Source organism: Pseudorca crassidens, chromosome 6 (assembly GCF_039906515.1).
Source record: "Pseudorca crassidens isolate mPseCra1 chromosome 6, mPseCra1.hap1, whole genome shotgun sequence".
Lineage (NCBI taxonomy): Eukaryota > Metazoa > Chordata > Mammalia > Artiodactyla > Delphinidae > Pseudorca > Pseudorca crassidens.
Genome location: NC_090301.1, coordinates 119,104,167 through 119,122,775, shown reverse-complemented (window position 1 = coordinate 119,122,775; position 18,609 = coordinate 119,104,167). Strand labels below are relative to the sequence as shown.

At 45.2% G+C, this 18,609-nt stretch overlaps 2 protein-coding genes across 3 annotated transcripts in view; one reads left to right on the top strand and one right to left on the bottom strand.

Moving 5' to 3' along the window:
* Positions 1-1,490: 1,490 nt before the first annotated feature.
* On the bottom strand, positions 1,491-9,439 carry TSN (translin). Of its 2 annotated transcripts, XM_067742206.1 has the most exons (6): positions 9,224-9,435; positions 7,955-8,048; positions 6,918-7,014; positions 5,146-5,261; positions 4,105-4,184; positions 1,491-3,469 (listed from the first exon to the last, which is right to left on the bottom strand). In XM_067742206.1, the coding sequence occupies exons 1-6, from the start codon at positions 9,287-9,289 to the stop codon at positions 3,236-3,238; spliced, it is 687 nt and encodes a 228-aa protein (XP_067598307.1). In that variant the 5' UTR covers positions 9,290-9,435; the 3' UTR covers positions 1,491-3,235. The 2 variants fall into 2 exon arrangements, with proteins under 2 accessions (XP_067598307.1, XP_067598308.1); XM_067742207.1 differs by lacking the exon at positions 4,105-4,184 and having other exon boundaries at positions 9,224-9,439.
* A 6,999-nt stretch (positions 9,440-16,438) lies between these two features.
* The window catches only part of NIFK (nucleolar protein interacting with the FHA domain of MKI67), an 11,786-nt gene continuing 9,615 nt past the window's right edge, over positions 16,439-18,609 (top strand). The window contains exons 1-2 of the mRNA XM_067742205.1: positions 16,439-16,624; positions 17,582-17,719. Coding sequence (XP_067598306.1) covers positions 16,520-16,624; positions 17,582-17,719 — 243 coding nt within the window. The 5' untranslated portion in view covers positions 16,439-16,519. The remainder of the gene's footprint in view (positions 16,625-17,581; positions 17,720-18,609) is intronic.

Sequence of the window (18,609 nt, the reverse complement as noted above, 5' to 3'; positions counted from 1 at the left end):
CGTGCACCACAACTGTTGAGCTTGCCCGCCTCAAGTAGAGAGCCCGCGTGCCGCAAACTACAGAGCCCACGCGCCCCGGACCCTGAGCGCCACAACTAGAGAGAGAAAAACCCTCACGCCACAACTAGAGAAAAGCTCACGCTCCACAACAAAAGATCCTGCACGCCTCAACAAAGCGCCTGCGTGCTGCAACTAAGACCCGATGCAGCCAAAAATAAATAAAATAAATTCTAAAAATAAATAAACAAACCTTCCAAAGACCCTTCATTCCCCTGGCTTCTGTGCCGAGGCACTCTCCCTGTTCTGTCAGCCTCTCTGACCACTCCTCGTGGCTCCACTCCCTCCCTCTCCCCTGCTGGTAACCAGGGCTCTGTCCTCAGCCCAGAGGCTTCTCAATCCACACGCCCTCCAGGGAGATCCCACCCGCTCTCCCGATTCATCTACCACACATACGCTAACGCCACCCGAAGCTCTTTCGAGGACTCCCCATTTCCCTCACACCCGAAGTCCTGCTGGGCACCTCAGCCAGCAGCTCCGCAAGCACCATCAGTCCCACACGTCCAAAAGCAAGCACACTGTCTGCCCAGCCGCCTCGAGCCACGCGTTTCCCCCTACGAGCCTCACGTTGGCTAGCGGCACCTGAGCCTCCTGGAGGCTTCCAGACCAGAAACCTGACAGTTAGGCCGGATGCCTCCGTCTCCTTCATGCCTTCCTCATTCAGCCAACCATCCCAGTCAGTTTCACCTCCCTTAAATGTTATTGTATGGGGGAAAGGGGGACGGTTTGTTTTTATTTGTTTAATGCTTATTACAGTGACTAAGAAAAGAAACTGTTTCAGGCTCAGGGAGAATCTTATTCTGGTGTGAGGCATGACAGTGATGTGCTACCTGGGACAAACAGTTCGGTCTAGACCACGAAAGAAGAAAGCTACAACTTCTGAGCGCACAATCATGAAATGATGGCAGGAGCAGCCTGCATATCCAAATCATCCCTGTAGCCACTTGCTCAAGTCAAGGTCTCAGAACACAGCCAAAGGAGCTTTTGTTCTTTATTAAATTCTCTTAAGCATCACTCGTTGTTCAAGTTTAAGACAGGGCAAATCTTTTCTAGCATTTATGGGGCTCTCATCTTCTCCTCATAAATGTATCTATAAAGAAAGCATCCACTAACTCATCTCTATTTTCTCTAACCTGCTTGATTTTCTAAAGTTGGAAAAAGCAATCTTGGTGTCCCGGAACCAGAGCCAAGGCTTCTCAACATCTTCGGTTAAAATACCAGTTATTTCCCAACCAGGGGAGAGCACAGCAACATTACCTACGCTTTACAGTACACAGCTCAGTGGCTGCTGTGTTTTGGCTACTCTACCACACAGCAGTGTGGGCTCATCACCCCGGTCTTCTTCAGCCTCACAAACCATTCAGAACTTACTGCCCATGTAGAAGAGTTCTCGCGGCAGCACACTAAGTGACAAAAAGACCAAAAAAAAAAAAGAAAACAAAGAAACTGTTTTTATTGCTTTACAACAAGCCGGCAACACACACAACAGAATAATCATACACGTGACACTTGTACATCCCCGAACGGAGTATAAAACCAGAATGTGCTCCTCCACTTAAAACGTTATTTGTGAAAAGTGAAATCCACAACTTCTGCCGAGAACTTTACTGTTCTCAAGCAGAACTGATACTTAAAGAGGCAAAGAAAGCTATGATCAAACTTACTGCATGTGTCTGATCATGGAATTCAAAGCCTTTTATGCTCAGTCCAGGCAGTGCTATTACTGCACATTTGAGGTGACCATCCTAGGCACTTTAAGACTCCATAACATTTTTCTTTCCAAATTCTTCTGCAGAAAGAGCTGTCAAGAAAATTGTTCTAAAATGCAACTATGCATAGCAATTTATGTCTCATTTCTACTTCTTTCCTCATGATGGAAAATTTGATCAGTCCTTAACTCAGCCTGATAACAGCTCTGATGGCCATGCCAGATATCCTACTGTACAAACAGGAAGCCCAAACCCGTATTAGGCATGAGAGGGTGACACTTCTAAATACTTCCTATTATTCTGGACACACTGGCACCTTCCCTTCAGTGAGCTCCAAGATGCTGTGGATTAAGTCACCATTTTAATAATATCTCAACAGCAAAATTACATGGCAAGTACTACCTGAAAATTAGGAGGGGGGCGGTGCCAATGAGATACACGTGACTTGCCCAAAACTGTACAACCTGACTGTTGGAATAATCAACAACCTGAGAGAATTGCTTACTCGAAAAAACATGACCAAATCAGCTAATTTTTTTGTTTGTTTGTTTTTTAATTCAAGGTTTTCTCTTACTTCCAGACAAAGCACAGCATCCTTCAGTCAGAACATCACCAGTCAGGGTGTTGAGAATTAACTCCGCTGAGTGGCTTTACACTCCCAGACCTAGCAGTCTACCTGGCTATTAGGTAAAAAGTTTCATAGCTCAGAAGTACATCATATGAAATGTTAGTTCAAGATGTGTGTGGACGCAATGTTTACCTGCTGCAACAGCAGAATGTTAAGGCAACATCAGAACACAGAGGTGTTTTAAAACACTACCCCTACTCCCCACCTGGTAAGCAGAGCCAGATGATGTTACTCAATCCTTAATACAAAAATGTCCCCAAATAATCTGCTGAACTTGACTTTGCAGTTTAATCTTTGATATTTTGATGGCAGTGAGAGAGAACCCTGGGGCTATACTTCCCTTGCAAAAAAATTCAACATCTGATTTACTCAGAAGGTTTAAAATGAGGAAGGAAAATATAAAATAACTTGTCCTTCGCTTGGCAACCATCCTTTTGAGTTAACTATTTGTATACGGTATCCAGGGCATACCTGGGTATGGATGGCTAATTTGGATATAGAAAACATCAAGGGTCACTCCTGGAAGAATCACAAACAAGACAGTAAAGCTCTCCATCAGTACATCGACAGCATCAGGGTAAGCAAGAAAAGAACTTTACCAAGAGGTTGGCATTTACACTTTTTGACAGAACTGAAATACACTGAGTTACAGAGCAAATTCACTGAAACGACAAAGAAAACTCTGTCCTTGTAAAGGCTATTCTTTCACCCCCAAAAAAAGTGTTTCAACTCTGATACACCACACAACCGGTTAAGAAAATGAAGCGCGGTGTTTAGCGATGGGCATCCTAACGACCGTGAGAGGCGCCGGGCTGGGGTCAGCGGGGCGCGCGGAGAGCCCCTACTTCTCCACACAGGCCGCCGCCGTCTCCTTGTTGAAGCCACGGATGGAGAGGTCGTAGACCACCTCCTCCACTTTCTTCACGTCATACTTCAGGCCGTCGTAGCGCTTCCGCAGGGAGTCGTTTTTGAGGTTGAGGAGGCGGAAGCCGGAATCCAGCTCGTTGATGAAGGTGGAGATGTGTAGGGGCCGGGAATAGTCTCCAGCGGTCACGCTGTTGACCGACAGTCTCGACTGCGGGACAGAGAAGCAGGGATGTCACAGCAGGGCTCCTCCTCCTGGCCGCGGCCACGAGGCCCGTGGGCCGAAACACGTCTCCATACTGCCCCTCATAATTCCAGTTCTGACAACTGCTTGATCTTACTAACTTACTTAATAACTTAAGAAATCATCGGCCTTTTGTTGGAGTTTCTGTGGCCTCCAACTTTTCATAAATATGAATAGGTTATAGTGAACACCTTTATAACAGCTTTTTCTCTTCTTTTGAATTACTTTTATAGGATAATTTCTCAGGAGATGAAGGAGATAAAGGCAAGAATAATTTATACAGTTATATAGTTAAATTGTTCCCCCAGACAATTATATGAATTAATGCAGTCACCAGGAATATATGCCTCACCACTACTTTGAAAGGAGGTATTCTCATCTTCTAAAAATGCACACAATAGTTAAGTGTGCACAGCCACCTCATCGTCTGAACCGCTATCCCAGCAAAACCTAACACACACAGTACACAGTCAATGACTACCCTGTGACCGACAGGTGGCTTAGAAAAGAACGAGGCTTCTGAATTTTTGTACCCATTTTAAAAAACTGACAATGAAGTGGAAAAATCAAAAGAGCAAATGACAAATCACTAAGCTTCTTACCAGTTCACTAGCAAGAATGAGAACTCCTGAGAGATAATCTTCTACATCCAGGTGAAATCCCTTCTCCCGATCTGGCTCAACTAGAAAATATAACAAAGACAAGGTCGTGATGGAAATACAACTTACACCTAAAAATTTTTTAAACTACAGACACACACACATGCACACACGTGTAACTTCTCTCAAAGTGAAAAAGGAACAAGTCCTTCAAAACTATCTTTTGAATGTGGACATATCCTTGGCACTGTGGACTTTTCATGCTCTCAAGCAGAATTCAATTTTTCCTTCCATTCTTCTTTCAAAATATAATACCACCAAAGGGCTTCCCTGGTGTCACAGTGGCTAAGAATCTGCCTGCCAATGCAGGGGACATGGGTTCGAGCCCTGGTCCCGGAAGGTCCCCCATGCCGCGGAGCAACTAAGCCCATGCGCCGCAACTACTGAGCCCCCGCGCCTAGAGCCCGTGCTCTGCAACAAGAGAAACCACCGCAATGAGAAGCCCGCGCACCACAATGAAGAGTAGCCCCCGCTCGCCGCAACTAGAGAAAGCCCATGTGCAGCAATGAAGACCCAACGCAGCCAAAAATAATAAATAAATTTTCAACCAAAAAAAAAAATAATAATAATACCACCAAGAATATATGTTATGTCTGAGAATACCTTTGTTTTTAGAAGTGCATGCTGAAGCACTGAAATGACAAGTCATGGTCTCTACACCCGGCTTTCAAACGGTTCACACGTGCCCCCAAGGCACACACAGTAAGAGACTAAGCAGATGGGCCAAATGTGAACAAGTAGAGGATCTAAGTGAGGGGTACACAGGGGTTCACTGCACTGTTCTTTCAACTTCTCTGTAGGCTTGACGTTTTTAAAAACTCAAAGGAACGCCCAAGTACAAAGAGCAAGCCACTACATATTTTTAGTTTTTCTGTTTCCAAGTAACCCGTTTTCCATTTAGCTCTCATTTGTTTCCATAAATAGAAAGTCCCCCCACCAAAACCTCAGCTGGCCCTGCAGGTAGACACGCCTGTGGACACTCACTGCCAAGGATCTCCGTGACCGCCTCTCGAGTCACCAGGGTCTCCGACTCCAAGTACACGACGAAGGCTGCCAAGAAGACCAGGCGCTGTAGCACAAATCTCCAGTGCTCGTGAAACCTGCAGCGAGCGTGAGGCACCAGCGTCAGAAAGACAGAACGGGGGCAGCCATGGCCAGACACGTGAGGAGTGGGGCCATTTTCAAATAAAACTTATAAAGCGTGTAAGAGCAATGTGACATTTAAGTATATGAGATGGATTCAGCGTAAGTACACTGGACTGGATTTGCCAGTCCAAATTTATAACAATTACTTACTATAATTTTAATGAATGAGAAGCATGGTCCAATTTTGATGAATGCAAAACTTTACAACCAAAGGCTATGGACAAGAGCAACTGTGCTTTAGAAGTTTAATCAGTAAATACAATAACACTGCTCTGAGAAAAATAAATGTGGGCGAATGAAGATTGATGAGAGCCACAACTGTACATCAGCCTCAGCACCTGACTGTGTTATTCTCTGAACTGAGTGCAGGGTATCAAGAAACTCCTGATTCACACACATAGGAAATAACTACCATTTGCAGTCACTAAACAGTGAACTTAAAACCTTGGGATACTGCAGTTAAACCGAGCTAGGAGCCTGAAAAAGAAATAGAAATTTTACAACCCCTAGATATTTATGCTATGCCTCCTGATTTTCAAATGTGGCAACAAATTCAAAACCATCTTTCAACAAAACCCAGGCCAAACAAAATATTCTGAGGTCCAAATCAGCCAGAGGGCAGCCTGTGTGTGAACTCCAAACACCATGGTCTCTAAAGACCCTGCCAGTTCTATTGTCCTACTTCTCTAAGCATCAGTTATTACCTTACAGCAGGGGTCAGCAAACCTTTTCTGTGATTGAGGCTTTGTGGGTCACTTTCAGTCTCTGTCACATACTCTTATTTGTTTTTTTTTTCTTAACAACTCTTTAAAATATAAATATATTTATATAAAATATAAAAGGCCACAGTAGTTTGCGGGCCCTTACCTTTAAAGAATCTTGTGAGGTTATACTATCCACTCCCCACATACATGTCCTAACTATTCCTTGCCTATCACGTGTCTTAAAAGAACATCTTCTCTAGTGAGAAAGCAAGCGTAAGTAGAAAAGTTTAGGTTCCTATTTACTATATTTCATCAACACTCAGTTTTTCCCAGTTTAACATCTATGATATCATGATGTATTGTACAATCTACATTTCACAATTATGATTAACAACAAATTTTTTCCCTAGTGGTATAAAAAATAACATTGTATCTTAAAATTAATAGTGTTGTACATTCAAGGAGATATGGCATATTACCCACATATGTCACTTGGCAGTGAAATTCGATATTCAGTATATTTATACACACACACATACACTGCCACTTAATCCCATAACCTTAACAGCAAAGATAGGGTTCATCCAACTTCACAAGTAACTTGAATATACTAAAAAGATATTCTCTATTTTGACCTTCACACAATACATATTTTCTTTTTAATTACCTTTTCATTGCAAAAATTATACATGTTCCTTAAGAAAATTTTGAAAGTAAAAGGGAGAAAAAAATAAAATCAACAATTTTGTCACCATTAAAATACCACCACTATTAACAGTTCCTTTTCCTTTCTGTTGCTTCTCCTAAGTAGAGGGATTTTTACCGAAGCAATCATTTTAGTACATATAATTTTTCTCTTGCCTTTTTTTACTTAACGTTATAAAAGATGTTAGTTGTCTTACAAACCTGTAATACTGTTCAGCAGGAAACTTGGTCTTCAAAGACGTCAGATGTGTTTTTACTGTACCAAAATGTTCTCGAGCTTTCAAACACCTCTTTGGAACTGATCACAAAAAGATAATCAAACATAATAACGACAGACTGAGCAGATTTCAAATACACTTCTTGCTTAACAATCTATGTAGTCTACCTGGAAATTTTTTTAAAATCTCATGACCAAATGTAGGGTATGCTTTCAATCTGGCTCTCAAAATTTCATATCTAGCTTCCCTACTAAAAAATAAACAAACAAAAATTGCTAAAAGGGAATATGTTGGGTAACATACTGGTAAACTATCATAAATAACCTCATCTTTAAGTTGCCTTTCCTAGTCAGTCCCCAAAGGATGCCTAAAATTGGACTGCTTTTCCCATATTTGGTCAAAAGGCAGCTTTATAATTATTCTCAATCAGGCTGACCAACTCTGTATCACCTAGAAAAATGACTTGCCCCTGACACCTGTTAATTACATCATTATATCATTATCTTTCTGAAACTATATTTCAGGTCTCTCAGTTGTGCTGACTACATCTTACAATGGAGGTTCCATGTCTAAACTTCTCGTACTTGATACCCAAAGAAGAGCTGACTGTAAACACATTGACAACATTTTACACTGGCCATTTCATTATCTACAAATGCATATTAAATTATTTTCAATGACTGAAAGACTGGGTTTAAGAAAAAGAGCCAGATAAAAGTTGCTAGATACACAAGACAGCTATGAAACTACCACAATTATCATCAGTATAACTCTATCACAGGAGAAAACATTCCTATTTCCACCTACGTGAAACTAGAATATCAAAATACACAGAATTCTGGAAACCTGTAAAATAATCAACTCACCCACTTCACCAATTTTTACTCACCATAAAGCATGAGAGACATTTTTCAGAGTAAATAATACAGATTTGATATGTCTTCTGGATGTAAATTAACTCTTTAAATGAGAGATCAATAAATTGGATAAAAACCTTCAAAATCAAAACAAAGAACTTACTGTCCTGAAACCCAGCACCCTGATGGACCCCTTGCAGTAGCGTTAAAATCTCTCGAGCTGTTTGTTCTAAACTCTGTACAACTTTTCGGATTTCCTAGAAAGAATTAAAGATGAAAATATCAAATAAATCCAACATAATCATTATATTATCATAGCCTCAAACCAAATATACTAAATAGCATATTTGATCTATGACACCTTCACGTAGATTCAAAACACTAGCAACCTTTACAAGGACATGAATGGTGCACAAAATATCCAGATTTGAATTCTGACTTTTCCACTTACTTCCTCTGTGAGACCTTCAGGAAGTCACCAAAAAGCCTTAGATTCCTGATATAGACTTCAAAGGCTAATTGCCACCCACTCGCCCAAAATATCCCACTCCAACACTAAAGGAGATGAGGCACCCACACGTAAACCAACAAGAGAAGAATGAAACGCAATACAAGGATCGGGTATTTTTCATTCATTCATTTTACAAATATTCACTGAGCACATTTTTAGGCACTGTGTAACTACTGAGGAACCAAGCAGGCAGTCCCTTCCTTCCTTTAGAGTATAACGGGGGAGGCGTTTAAAAAATAACCATCACACAATTTTTTTTAATGGTAACGTACTACTAGAAGTAAACATAACAGGGTAAAAAATTATTTACATTTTGACATCAAGGAGGTGAACACGAGATAACCAGGAAAAGAGTGGGAAAGTAGTGCATTCCGGGAAAAGCAAGCAGTACGTGCAAAAGTCCTGAGGCAGGAAGCTATTTGGGGAACTAGAGGAATAAAAGGGAGGTAAACTGAGCATAACACACAACGGAAGAAGGCGTAAAATGAGACTGGAGAGAGAGAGCTGTGAGCCACAGTAGTCTGGATTTTTATCCTACGTGGAATGAGAAGCCATAGGAGAGTTTTAAAGAGAAGGGCACACGTGCTTTTAAGACACCAATAAACAAACACAACAAACACGTGTCGTCTGAATCCCAAGCGCTAACTGAGGCTTCGACATAATCATACGCTAAAAAGGAGGAAAACTGACACCCAAATGAGGTAGGTGATGCCAAGGAACCGAGCCCCGAACACAGGGAACCAGGACCTGGCAGCAGAATCGGGGGCCGGGGGAGGGAAGTGCCCTGAGCCAAAACAAGACGGGAGCAACCCACCCCCGGAGGCTTCCCCACCGCTCGAATCTGAGCGACGGAGGAGGGCCGGGCGTCGCGGCCCAGCTAGGCAAGGAGAGGGAAAGGGGATGGGGAGAGAGGGGGCTCGCCTCTCGGATGTCCTGCTCGGCAGCCAAAAAGCCCTGCAGCTCCACGAAGATCTCGCTCACAGACATGGCGCCGGCCGCACGAGTGTCAGCCAGGGCGGCGAAGGTGGCCAGCCGAGTTCGTTCGGGAGACAACCGGCGCCGTCAGTCACAACGCCCGCCACCACCGCGGCCGCGTCCACCGGGCCCTGAGCTGGGGCTGTCGCTGGGGTCCTCCCAGGCCCACGGCGCGCAGAAGGCCGGGCTGTCCGCCGCTCTGCCTGAGGCGCTGCCCGGAAGGCATAGCAAGGTGGGCCGGGCTCTTCCGACAGGCATCACCGAAAACAGCCCGGGAAGGGGTCCTCGGACCACGTGGGCCTGAGGGCTGGGGCTTGGGTTTAGAGGTGTGGGGCATCCCGCTATTAGCTCGTGAAGTCCACCCCCGTGTCTTGTTGGGTGTTTGGTGCCGGGAGCCCTGCACGATGCCAAATTCTGAGGATCCTCAAGTCCCTTATATGAAATGGCGTAGCATTTGAGTATGACCTACGCACATCCTCCTGTAATACTTTGCTTACTTGTAATTAGGTATTAGTTGTTATACCTAATAAAATGCATTAAGAAAATAGTTGTAAATACACTGCGAATAATATGTACATAGTTGCTGGTGCACGCAAATTCAAGCTTTGCTTTTCGGAGCTTTGGAATTTTGTTTTTGAATATTTCTACCTGGGGTTGGTCGAATTTGCGGTGCGGAACCGCAGATACGGAGGGCTGACTACTGTACATGGTGTTTTATCCAACAGCAGTTGGCGGGAAGATGCTTCGATACTGAAGGGTACGCATAAAAAGAATGTAGATTGCAGTCTTCGTAAAAAGGGAAACAGTACATTCGTTTCTGCAAAAAAATACTCGGGAAAAATAAAAGTGTATGCGGGACTGTAATTAAGGGGATGGATTGAAAGTGAAATTTTTCTTAAATTTTAACTTCTCTGTAGGATTGTGTTGCCTTTTTTTAGATTATATGAATTTTTAAGCGTGCCGGGTGGGAAGTTTCTCTCCTTTTTAACTACTACTACCTTCCCTCATTCCCCTTCCTTGTGGCACGGGCTGTAATGATTTCTTGTTTAACCTTGCAGTTATTCCATACATCTACCCTACAAATACAAATGTGTATGTGTGTGTATATGGATACACTCCATATGAATTTAAATGATTACTTATATCAACTAAATGATAGTTTGTTGTTTGCGCCAGACGTTATTCTAAAACTTTACATGAAAGGTCATATTTTATCTCCAATATACTTCTGCGAATTTGATACTATTTTTATCTTATAAATGATGTTACTATGTTAACAGATTAATTGACTTGCCTAAGGTCATATGCAGCTATTACAAGATGAAGCTGTAATCTAAATGAGTTGTTTTCATCACCATGCTATTATCATCATGTATATATTGAAATTTCTTTTGGGAATTTGCTGTGCTTTTTGCACATCTTACTATAAAGTTTTCATCTTTCTCATTCAATTCTAGTAATCCTTATTACTTAAAAATTAACATTTTCTCATTTTTTTATCATTTTTAAAAATAATTTTTGAAATGCAGACATTGTTAATGTGAATTTTTTTGTTTGTTTTTGGTGGAATGGACATGTCCTGTTTATTAACACAGTCAGTCTTTTATGGGCTATTTCGGTTCTTTCTATTATAAATAGCATTGTGATGAAAGTCTTCGTAAGCCCTTATCAGTATGTAAAATCATTTCCTTTTGATATACAGATGGGCAACAGGCACATGAAAAGATATCATCAGGGAAATGCAAATCAAAACCACAATAAGATATCACCTCACACCTGTGAGAATGGCTATATGAAAAAGAAAAAAGGGACTTCCCTGGTGGCGCAGTGGTTAAGAATCCATTTGCCAATGCAGGGGACACAGGTTTGAGCCCTGGTCCGGGAAGATCCCACATGCCACAGAGCAACTAAGCCCATGCGCCACAACTACTGAGCCTGCACTCTAGAGTCCACCAGCCACAACTACTGAGCCCACGTGCCTAGAGCCCTTGCTCTGCAACAAGAGAAGCCACCACAATGAGAAGGCGGCACACCACAGCAAGGAGTAGCCCCCGCTCGCCGCAACTAGAGAACTAGAGAAAGCCCGCACAGCGACAAAGACCCAACGCAGCCAAAAATAAATAAATAAATAAATTTATTTTTTTAAAAAAAGACGAGATAACAGGTGTTGGTGAAGATGTGGAGAAAAGTGAACCTCTTATGCTGGTGGTGGGAATGTAAATTGGTGGAGGCACTATGGAGAACACTATGGAGATTTATCAAAAATTAAAAATAGAACTAGCATACAATCCAGCAATTCCAGTCCTGGGTATTTATCCAAAGAAAACAAAAACACAAATTTGAAAAGATACATGCATCCCAATGTTCATAGCAGCACTAGTTACAATAGCCAAAATATGGAAGCAACCTAAGTGTCCATCAACAGATGAATGGATAAAGAAGATGTGGTATGTAGATGCAATGGCATACTACTCAGCCATAAAAAAAGAATAAATTTTACCAAATGTGACAACATTGGTTGACCTGGAGGGTATTATGCTCAGTGAAATAAGTCAGGCAAAGAAAGACAAATACTATATAATATCACTTATATGTGGAATCTAAAAAATAAAACAAATGATCAAACATAGCAAGGCAGAAACAGACAATCAGACAGATACAGAGAACCAACTGGTGGTTGCCAGGGAGGAGAGAGGTGGGGGGAGGGGCAAAATGGATAAGGGGATTAAGAGGTACAAACTACAAGATATGAAATAGGTAAGTTAAAACTAAATAAATAGATAAGTTACCAGGGATGTAATGTACAGGACAGTGAAAAAGCCAAAATTTTATAATAACTCTATACAGAGTATAACCTATTAAAATGTCAAATTACCAATTGTACACCTGAAATTAATACAATGTTGTAAGTCAACTATACTTCAATTAAAAAAATTAAAGTTAGAAATTTAAAAATGATAATAAGATCATTCTTTTGATAAGTCCTGTTTTTAAAGTTCCTGACGTATTTTGCCAAATCCCTCTGCAAAGAGCTTGATTTCATTTTCATTCCCCTGCCCACCAGGGCCTGAAGGAGCCAGCTTGGCTGCTCTCTCCGCAGTGTGAATATTAACACTGTAGACATTCTGGGCTAATTTAAGGGTTAAATTATACCTTATTTAATAGTACTGCAGACAAGGTCATGGGTGGTGCACGTCTGCAAGGTTCCTTGAAGGGCAAGAGGGGAGAAACAGAAGTCTGGTTGGGAGCTGTGGCCTGCAGTCTGAGAACAGGAGAAGGGGTTAGGGAGTCAGTGCAGAGAGAGAAAAAAGAGATGGGCCTTGGGCTGTGTAAGCAGGAGATTTTAATTTATAGAGCTGACATAATGACAGCTAGAGAGGCCAGTGCCATTGACAGAAGAATTTATTCCTTGCGTCTCCTGAGAAGACAGGGCACACCGTGCCAGGCAGGGCCACACGGGGAAGCACCAGGTTTGGTCAGGAAGGAGGAGCAGGAGTGAGGGAAAGCCAAGCCAGAGCCTGTGTCCCTGTGTCCCTGTGGCCACGGGCAGGGCAGGGCGGGGCAGGGCGGGGCAGGGCAGGGCGATGAGCTCAGGACTGGCCAATGTGAATGCTTCTAGTGGACTTCAGGCTATAGGAGTGGTCTCAAGTTGCCTGGTACCTCGCCTTGGCATGATTTAGGGGAGGGGATATTGGCTTGGTGTGTGAGAGTCAGGTAAGGAGATGCTCCAGGCTGAGCCCTTTGCTGTCTCTAGCAATTGGCTAGCACTGGGAGGACAGTCTCTCTGCAGCCAGCAAGCTTTTTTTTTTCTTTATTGAAGTGTAATTGATTTACAATGTTGTGTTAGTTTTTGGTGTATAGTAAAGTGATCCATATATGTGTGTGTGTGTATATATATATATATATATATATATATATATTCTTTTCCATTATGGTTTATTGCAGGATATTGAATAGAGTTCCCTGTGCTCTACAGTAGGACCTTGCTGTTTATGCATTCTAGATATAATAGTTTGCACCTGCTAACCCCAAACCGTCAGCAAGCTTTTTAAGGTGTCAAAACATCAGAAAATACAAACATGATTAACACAGGCTGGGAAGAGGGCACCAGGATTCAGACTGCAGGACCCAGGACACCATGACCCACAGCCCCACTGAAGGCAGGAAAGGATCCTGGGATGAACGAGGGCATTGGTGAGTCAGTCCATGGATTTTCAGAGGGAACCTGGACCCTCTAGGCAGGCCCCACTCTCCACTCTCCCCACCCCCATCCCCCCGCCGGTCCACCCAGCTTTGCCAGGGTCACTGCCACACTCGGGGTCTGGATTTGGGGCTGTGCATGATGTTAAACCCAGCACAGGGCAGGATGTGGCCCAGGTGACAGTCATCTACAGGACAGAGGAAAAAATGTCCCTCCCAGCCTCAGGTCATGTGGCCCTAAATGGTCTGCAGACTGAATTTTTAGTTTGTCAGGTGACATGCATTGAGGCTCCACTGTTGAGCCGGGTGACACAGATGAGAACTGCTCCCCACTTCTTCCCCTAAAATTGTTCCTTTCAGTTCCATGCCCAGAAGCCCTGTGCCTGAGCAAGGGGCAAGGGGCAGGGCCAAGCAGGCTGACTCTGGTAGCTGGGCCCACGTCCCAGGGGTGGCATGTTGGACGGCCCTGCAGGGACCAGGCAGAGCAATGGAAAGGGGGGAGAGCAGGGGAGGAGGAAAGTGGGCAGGGCTGGGCAGGCACCTCGGCCCCTGCCGGTGCCCACTGGCTCCCCTCTCAGGACCGCCCCGCAGAGCCCTCTCCTCCCAAGGCCCAGCTGCCCGGACACTCAGCACATCCCTCCTCGCTCTGCAGCTGGTCCCACTCTGCCGCCAGCCCCACCTCAAATCCCAGGCAGCAGCCCTCGCCATGCTGGGCCCCCAGCCCATAGGTGGTGATGGTGGCACCATGGGAAAGACATGCCGCTATTCTGTCCCAGCAGATATGGGAGGGCAGTGGGGGAAAAGGAGGGGAGAGACCTGCAGTGAGCACACTCAACCGTCCAATCAGGGGTCTGCGGAAGTGCCTGGAGGCATGTGGGTTGTTAAGTGCCCAGGCGGGGAGGGCTAGGGTGGCCCTGGCAACGTGTGCTGCGGACAGGATGCAAAGGCAGTGTGTACGGGACGGTCCAGCTCAGTGAGAGCCATCCCACCCAAGCAGCCTCCCCGCCTACATACAAAATCAGAAAGAAGGAAGAAAGGAACGGAGGGAGGGAGGGAGGGTGGAAGGACAAACATAGCGACACTAGCCTATCACCTAGGGCACGCAGAAGGCCAGCTGCCCACCTGATCGTTAGTAGTGTTGCTGCTGCCACTAAAGAGTGCAGACTTCCCGACCCCTACCCCAGGAGACTTAACAATCATCTCACCCAAAGTCTTCTTCATGGCTGAGAAGACTGAGGCCCCACCTGAGAGGAGGACAATCTCCCCAGGCACAAGGCCGGGGGGCTTCTGGACTCTCTGACCAGGATGCCACATCAGCTCCCGTGACCACCTGCCCAGGTCCCAGAGTGACCCTTGGGCCCTGGGCAGCCGAGGAACAGCAGAATAAGATGGTCCCCAGCAGGGCCAAAGCGTATGTCACTGGAAGGTGCTGTGAAATGACCCAGACTCAGAAGCGGGGAAATGAAACAGGTCCTGTCTGGGCTGCGGTGTGATCCAGGGGCTGAGAGACCCTGTCCCCAGTTAAGGGCTGACTTCTGTGGTCTGGTGAAGGCCATGGAGAGGGTGGCCTGGTAGCCTTCTGTGAACATCTAGGATCTCCTGCAGCACCTGGCCCTAACAGGCCAAGACAGGTCCAGGACCAATCAAAGTATTTTCCTCAGAAAACCATTTCAGGCTGCACCAAATATGGTAACTGTATTCGCTTCCTAGGGCTGCCATTACAAATGATCACAAACGGAATGGCTTAAAACAGAAATGTCTTCTCTCACAGTTCTGGAGGCTAGAAATCCAAGTTCCAGATGCTGGTAGGGCCATGCTCTTGAAGGCTCTAGGGAAGAATCCTCCTTTACCTCTTCCCAGATTCCTGTGGTTGCCAGCAATCCTTGGCGTTCCTTAGCTTCCAACAGCATCACTCCAACCTCTGCCTCTGTCCTCACGCGGCATTCTCCCTGTGTGTGTGTGTGTCCCCAAACGTCCTTCTTACTATAAGGCCATTAGTCATTGGATTAGGGTCCAACTTTCTCCAGCACGACCTCATCTGAACTTGATTACATCTGCAAAGACCCTGCTCGCATCACAGGTACTGGGGTAAAGACTTGAACATATCTTTTGGGGGGACGCATTTCAACCCGGTTCAGAGATCAGTTCCCCGTATCTCTACTCCTGATACTCAAAGTGTAATCCTCGGAGCATCAGCTTCACCTGGGAGCTTGTGAGAGACACAAAACCTAGGGCCCTGCCCCCGACCTAGGAATCAGAATCGGCAGTCCATATGCTCTTTCAATTTTGCAAAGCCTTGGGTCACCACCTGATTCTTTGGGGGCCAGGAATTCCTGGAGGGGACTGAGAAGATTCGAGAGGGGAAACTCCCAGAAAAGAATTGCCAGTTTGCCTTCTTCCCGTCTTTGCTCCTCCCCTCCGCTCCCCATAGGAACTCCGAGATAAGTCAGGGATTCAAGCCTGGGAAAGAGAGGGTTGTTCACACACACACCCAAGGGAGGGGCCTTCAGGGAACCATAGAACTTGGTCTGTATCCTCTTGGTCAGTCCCCCTCTGGGGGACACAGAGGCCAGTATCTGACTCATACATCAAATATCTAACTTTGAGAACAGCCAAGATGCCTGCCCTGCAACAATGCAAAGAGGAAAAAGCATCTCCTACAACAGAGACAAGAGAAGATGAGGTCCTTACTAAAGGATGAGATCAGCGTACAAAGGCCCTTCCAAGTCGAGCACCTGGCCACAGGGCTGACCTCAGCGGACGGGTGGAACCACGGGCGGGCAGGCTGCCGAAATACTGAGCAGCAGGCCGAGGGAACACCTCCAAAGGGCGTCAACCCTGGACATGCCCTGCAGCACCGGCCAAACAAGCAGCCCATCCCGCCCTCTGGCCGCGCTGAGAATGCGGCGCCCCAGGCCCCGCCCCTGCACCGCGCCCCAAGCCCCGCCCCAGGCCCCTGCCGTCACTTCCGCTTTGGGGAAGCAGAGCGCTCGGCGCTTGTGGGAGCGCCGCGTGGGTCTTTTTCGCCTGCGAGCTGGTGACATGGCGGCCTTCACTGGCCCGGCCAAGCCGCTCCTGTCCCTGAACCCGCAGGAGGATACCAAGTTTAAGAAGGAGGTGGCACAGGTTCGCCGGCGCGCAAGCAAGGTGAGCGGCCAGCGCGGCCCGGGCCGCGAGGGGAGGCGAGGGACGGGGTCTGGGGGTCCTGCCCGGCGCGCCTCGGCCTCCCCACGCCTGTGCTTCGTCTGGGGTCACCCCGGGCAGGCCCGGACCTCATGAGGTAGGAGGCCGAGGTTTCCCCGGGAGGACCGAGAAAAGACGCGGTTGGGCCGTGGGCCTTAGGGTCCTCCGGGGGGTGGGTATGGGGGAGGGGTGCACGAGGAGAGGAGAGGAGAGCCAGCCGCTGGGTTGGCCCTCGTCCCGCTCGCGGATCAGCCTCACCCTGGAGCCGTCCTGCTTCCGCCTTGCCCCCGAACTGGGGAGGTTCGTTTGCCCGGTTAGTGGTTTTGGAATTCTTAAAAGACAGTATTTGCCAAGCTCCGTTTGCTGCCTAGGAGTTGGCACTCCGGGCTGGGAGTGGGAGGCTGAGAAGACCGCCTACTGCTTGATGGTTGTCCTCTTGGGGAGATAGACATTACACAGCCAATTTTTTTTTAATCTTTATTTTTATTGAGGTATAATTGATTTACAGTGTTGTGTTAATTTCTGCTGTACAGCGAAGTGATTCAGTTATATGTATACGTGTATGTGTGTATATACATATATATATATTCTTTTCCATATTTTTTCCACTATGGTTTATCACAGGATATTGAATGCAGTTCCCTGTGCTATACAGGAGGACCTTGTTGTTTATCCATTCTCTATATAATAGTTTGCATATGCTAACCCCACCCTCCCAATGCATCCCTCCCCCACCCTTGGCAACCATTAGTCTGTTCTCTGTGTCTAAACAGCTAATTCTTTAGTGTGTTATGGTAAGTGGAAATACAGAGTAGGTTCTTGACGTCTTGTCTTAGACTGAGAGCAAGGAGTTTCACAAGTTTTGTTGCATTGTGACTTCTTATTACAAAGAAAATATTTGCCTGGTCTTTGTGTCTTCAGCAACAGGAGAAACAAAAACTTACTCCTGGAGTGATCTATGTGGGCCACTTACCTCCGTCGCTTTATGAAACCCAGATCCGAGCATATTTCTCCCAGTTTGGCACTGTTACAAGATTCAGACTGTCCAGGAGTACCAAGGTAGGATTTTTATATTGAATTAGTTTGTTTTATTTTCCAAAAGTGTATCATCCTTGACAATTTATGGAGCATGTTTGCATGTTATCACTTATTACTCTTCATTCCAGAAAGGGGTTGGATAAGGTCTAGAACCTGAAGCAGCCATGAGAGCAAAATCAATATTCCTGTAAATGTTTGCTTTGCTTTTTAAAAAAAAAAGGTAATTGCTTCAAGTTCTCAAACTAAATTGACAATCCCAGTAAATGAGTCTTGCTTGTCTTATGACTGCTAAGCCAGGGGTACATGAACTTCAGTTTGAGGAGCAGGTTTATACATCGTGTATCAGCCTCTGATACGTAGCATCACTGTGACAGCAAAGGTTTGTATGGTGGGTAGTTGGGTAAGGACACCGGAGCCAGACTACCTAGGTATGAGGCCTGTCTCTACATGTTAGTGGTTGTGTGACTAGGTACAAATTCTATAACCTCTCCATGCTTCTGTCTTCTGATTTTCATATTTGTAAGATACGACCTCCTAGGAGTTATCTAATCCAAGATAAATATGGTGATAAGTGTAAGATTCTTAGAACGCCTGACACACAAAGTACTATATAAACGTTATTGTTGTATCATACCTACGTCCTAATAAAGAAAGGTTTATGTGGTTTGTTTCGTTAATAGAGGAGTGGCCCACTTTATTTTCTTCCCACACATACACTTGATTGGTTGTAACCATAGAGTTCTTGTTATTGGAATCTCTTTTTTTCTCAATACGGTTTTTCCACATTTTCCCACTTGAGTTATAGCAAATCAGAGTTAACTATTTGTTGTCACTGCTCTGTTCCTTTGCTTGTTTATTTATCCACTCTCCTGTTGAAACCTAGGTTTTTTCCAGTCTTGTAGGTGAAGCTG

Coding starts and splice junctions, on each gene's coding strand:
- TSN (XM_067742206.1), bottom strand. CDS start 9,289: ATGTCTGTGAGCGAGATCTTCGTGGAGCTGCAGGGCTTTTTGGCTGCC. Junction 7,015..7,954: donor GGGTGCTGGGTTTCAGGACA/GTAAGTTCTTTG, acceptor TTTTGTGATCAG/TTCCAAAGAGGTGTTTGAAA. Junction 5,262..6,917: donor CCTGCTGAACAGTATTACAG/GTTTGTAAGACA, acceptor CGCTCGCTGCAG/GTTTCACGAGCACTGGAGAT.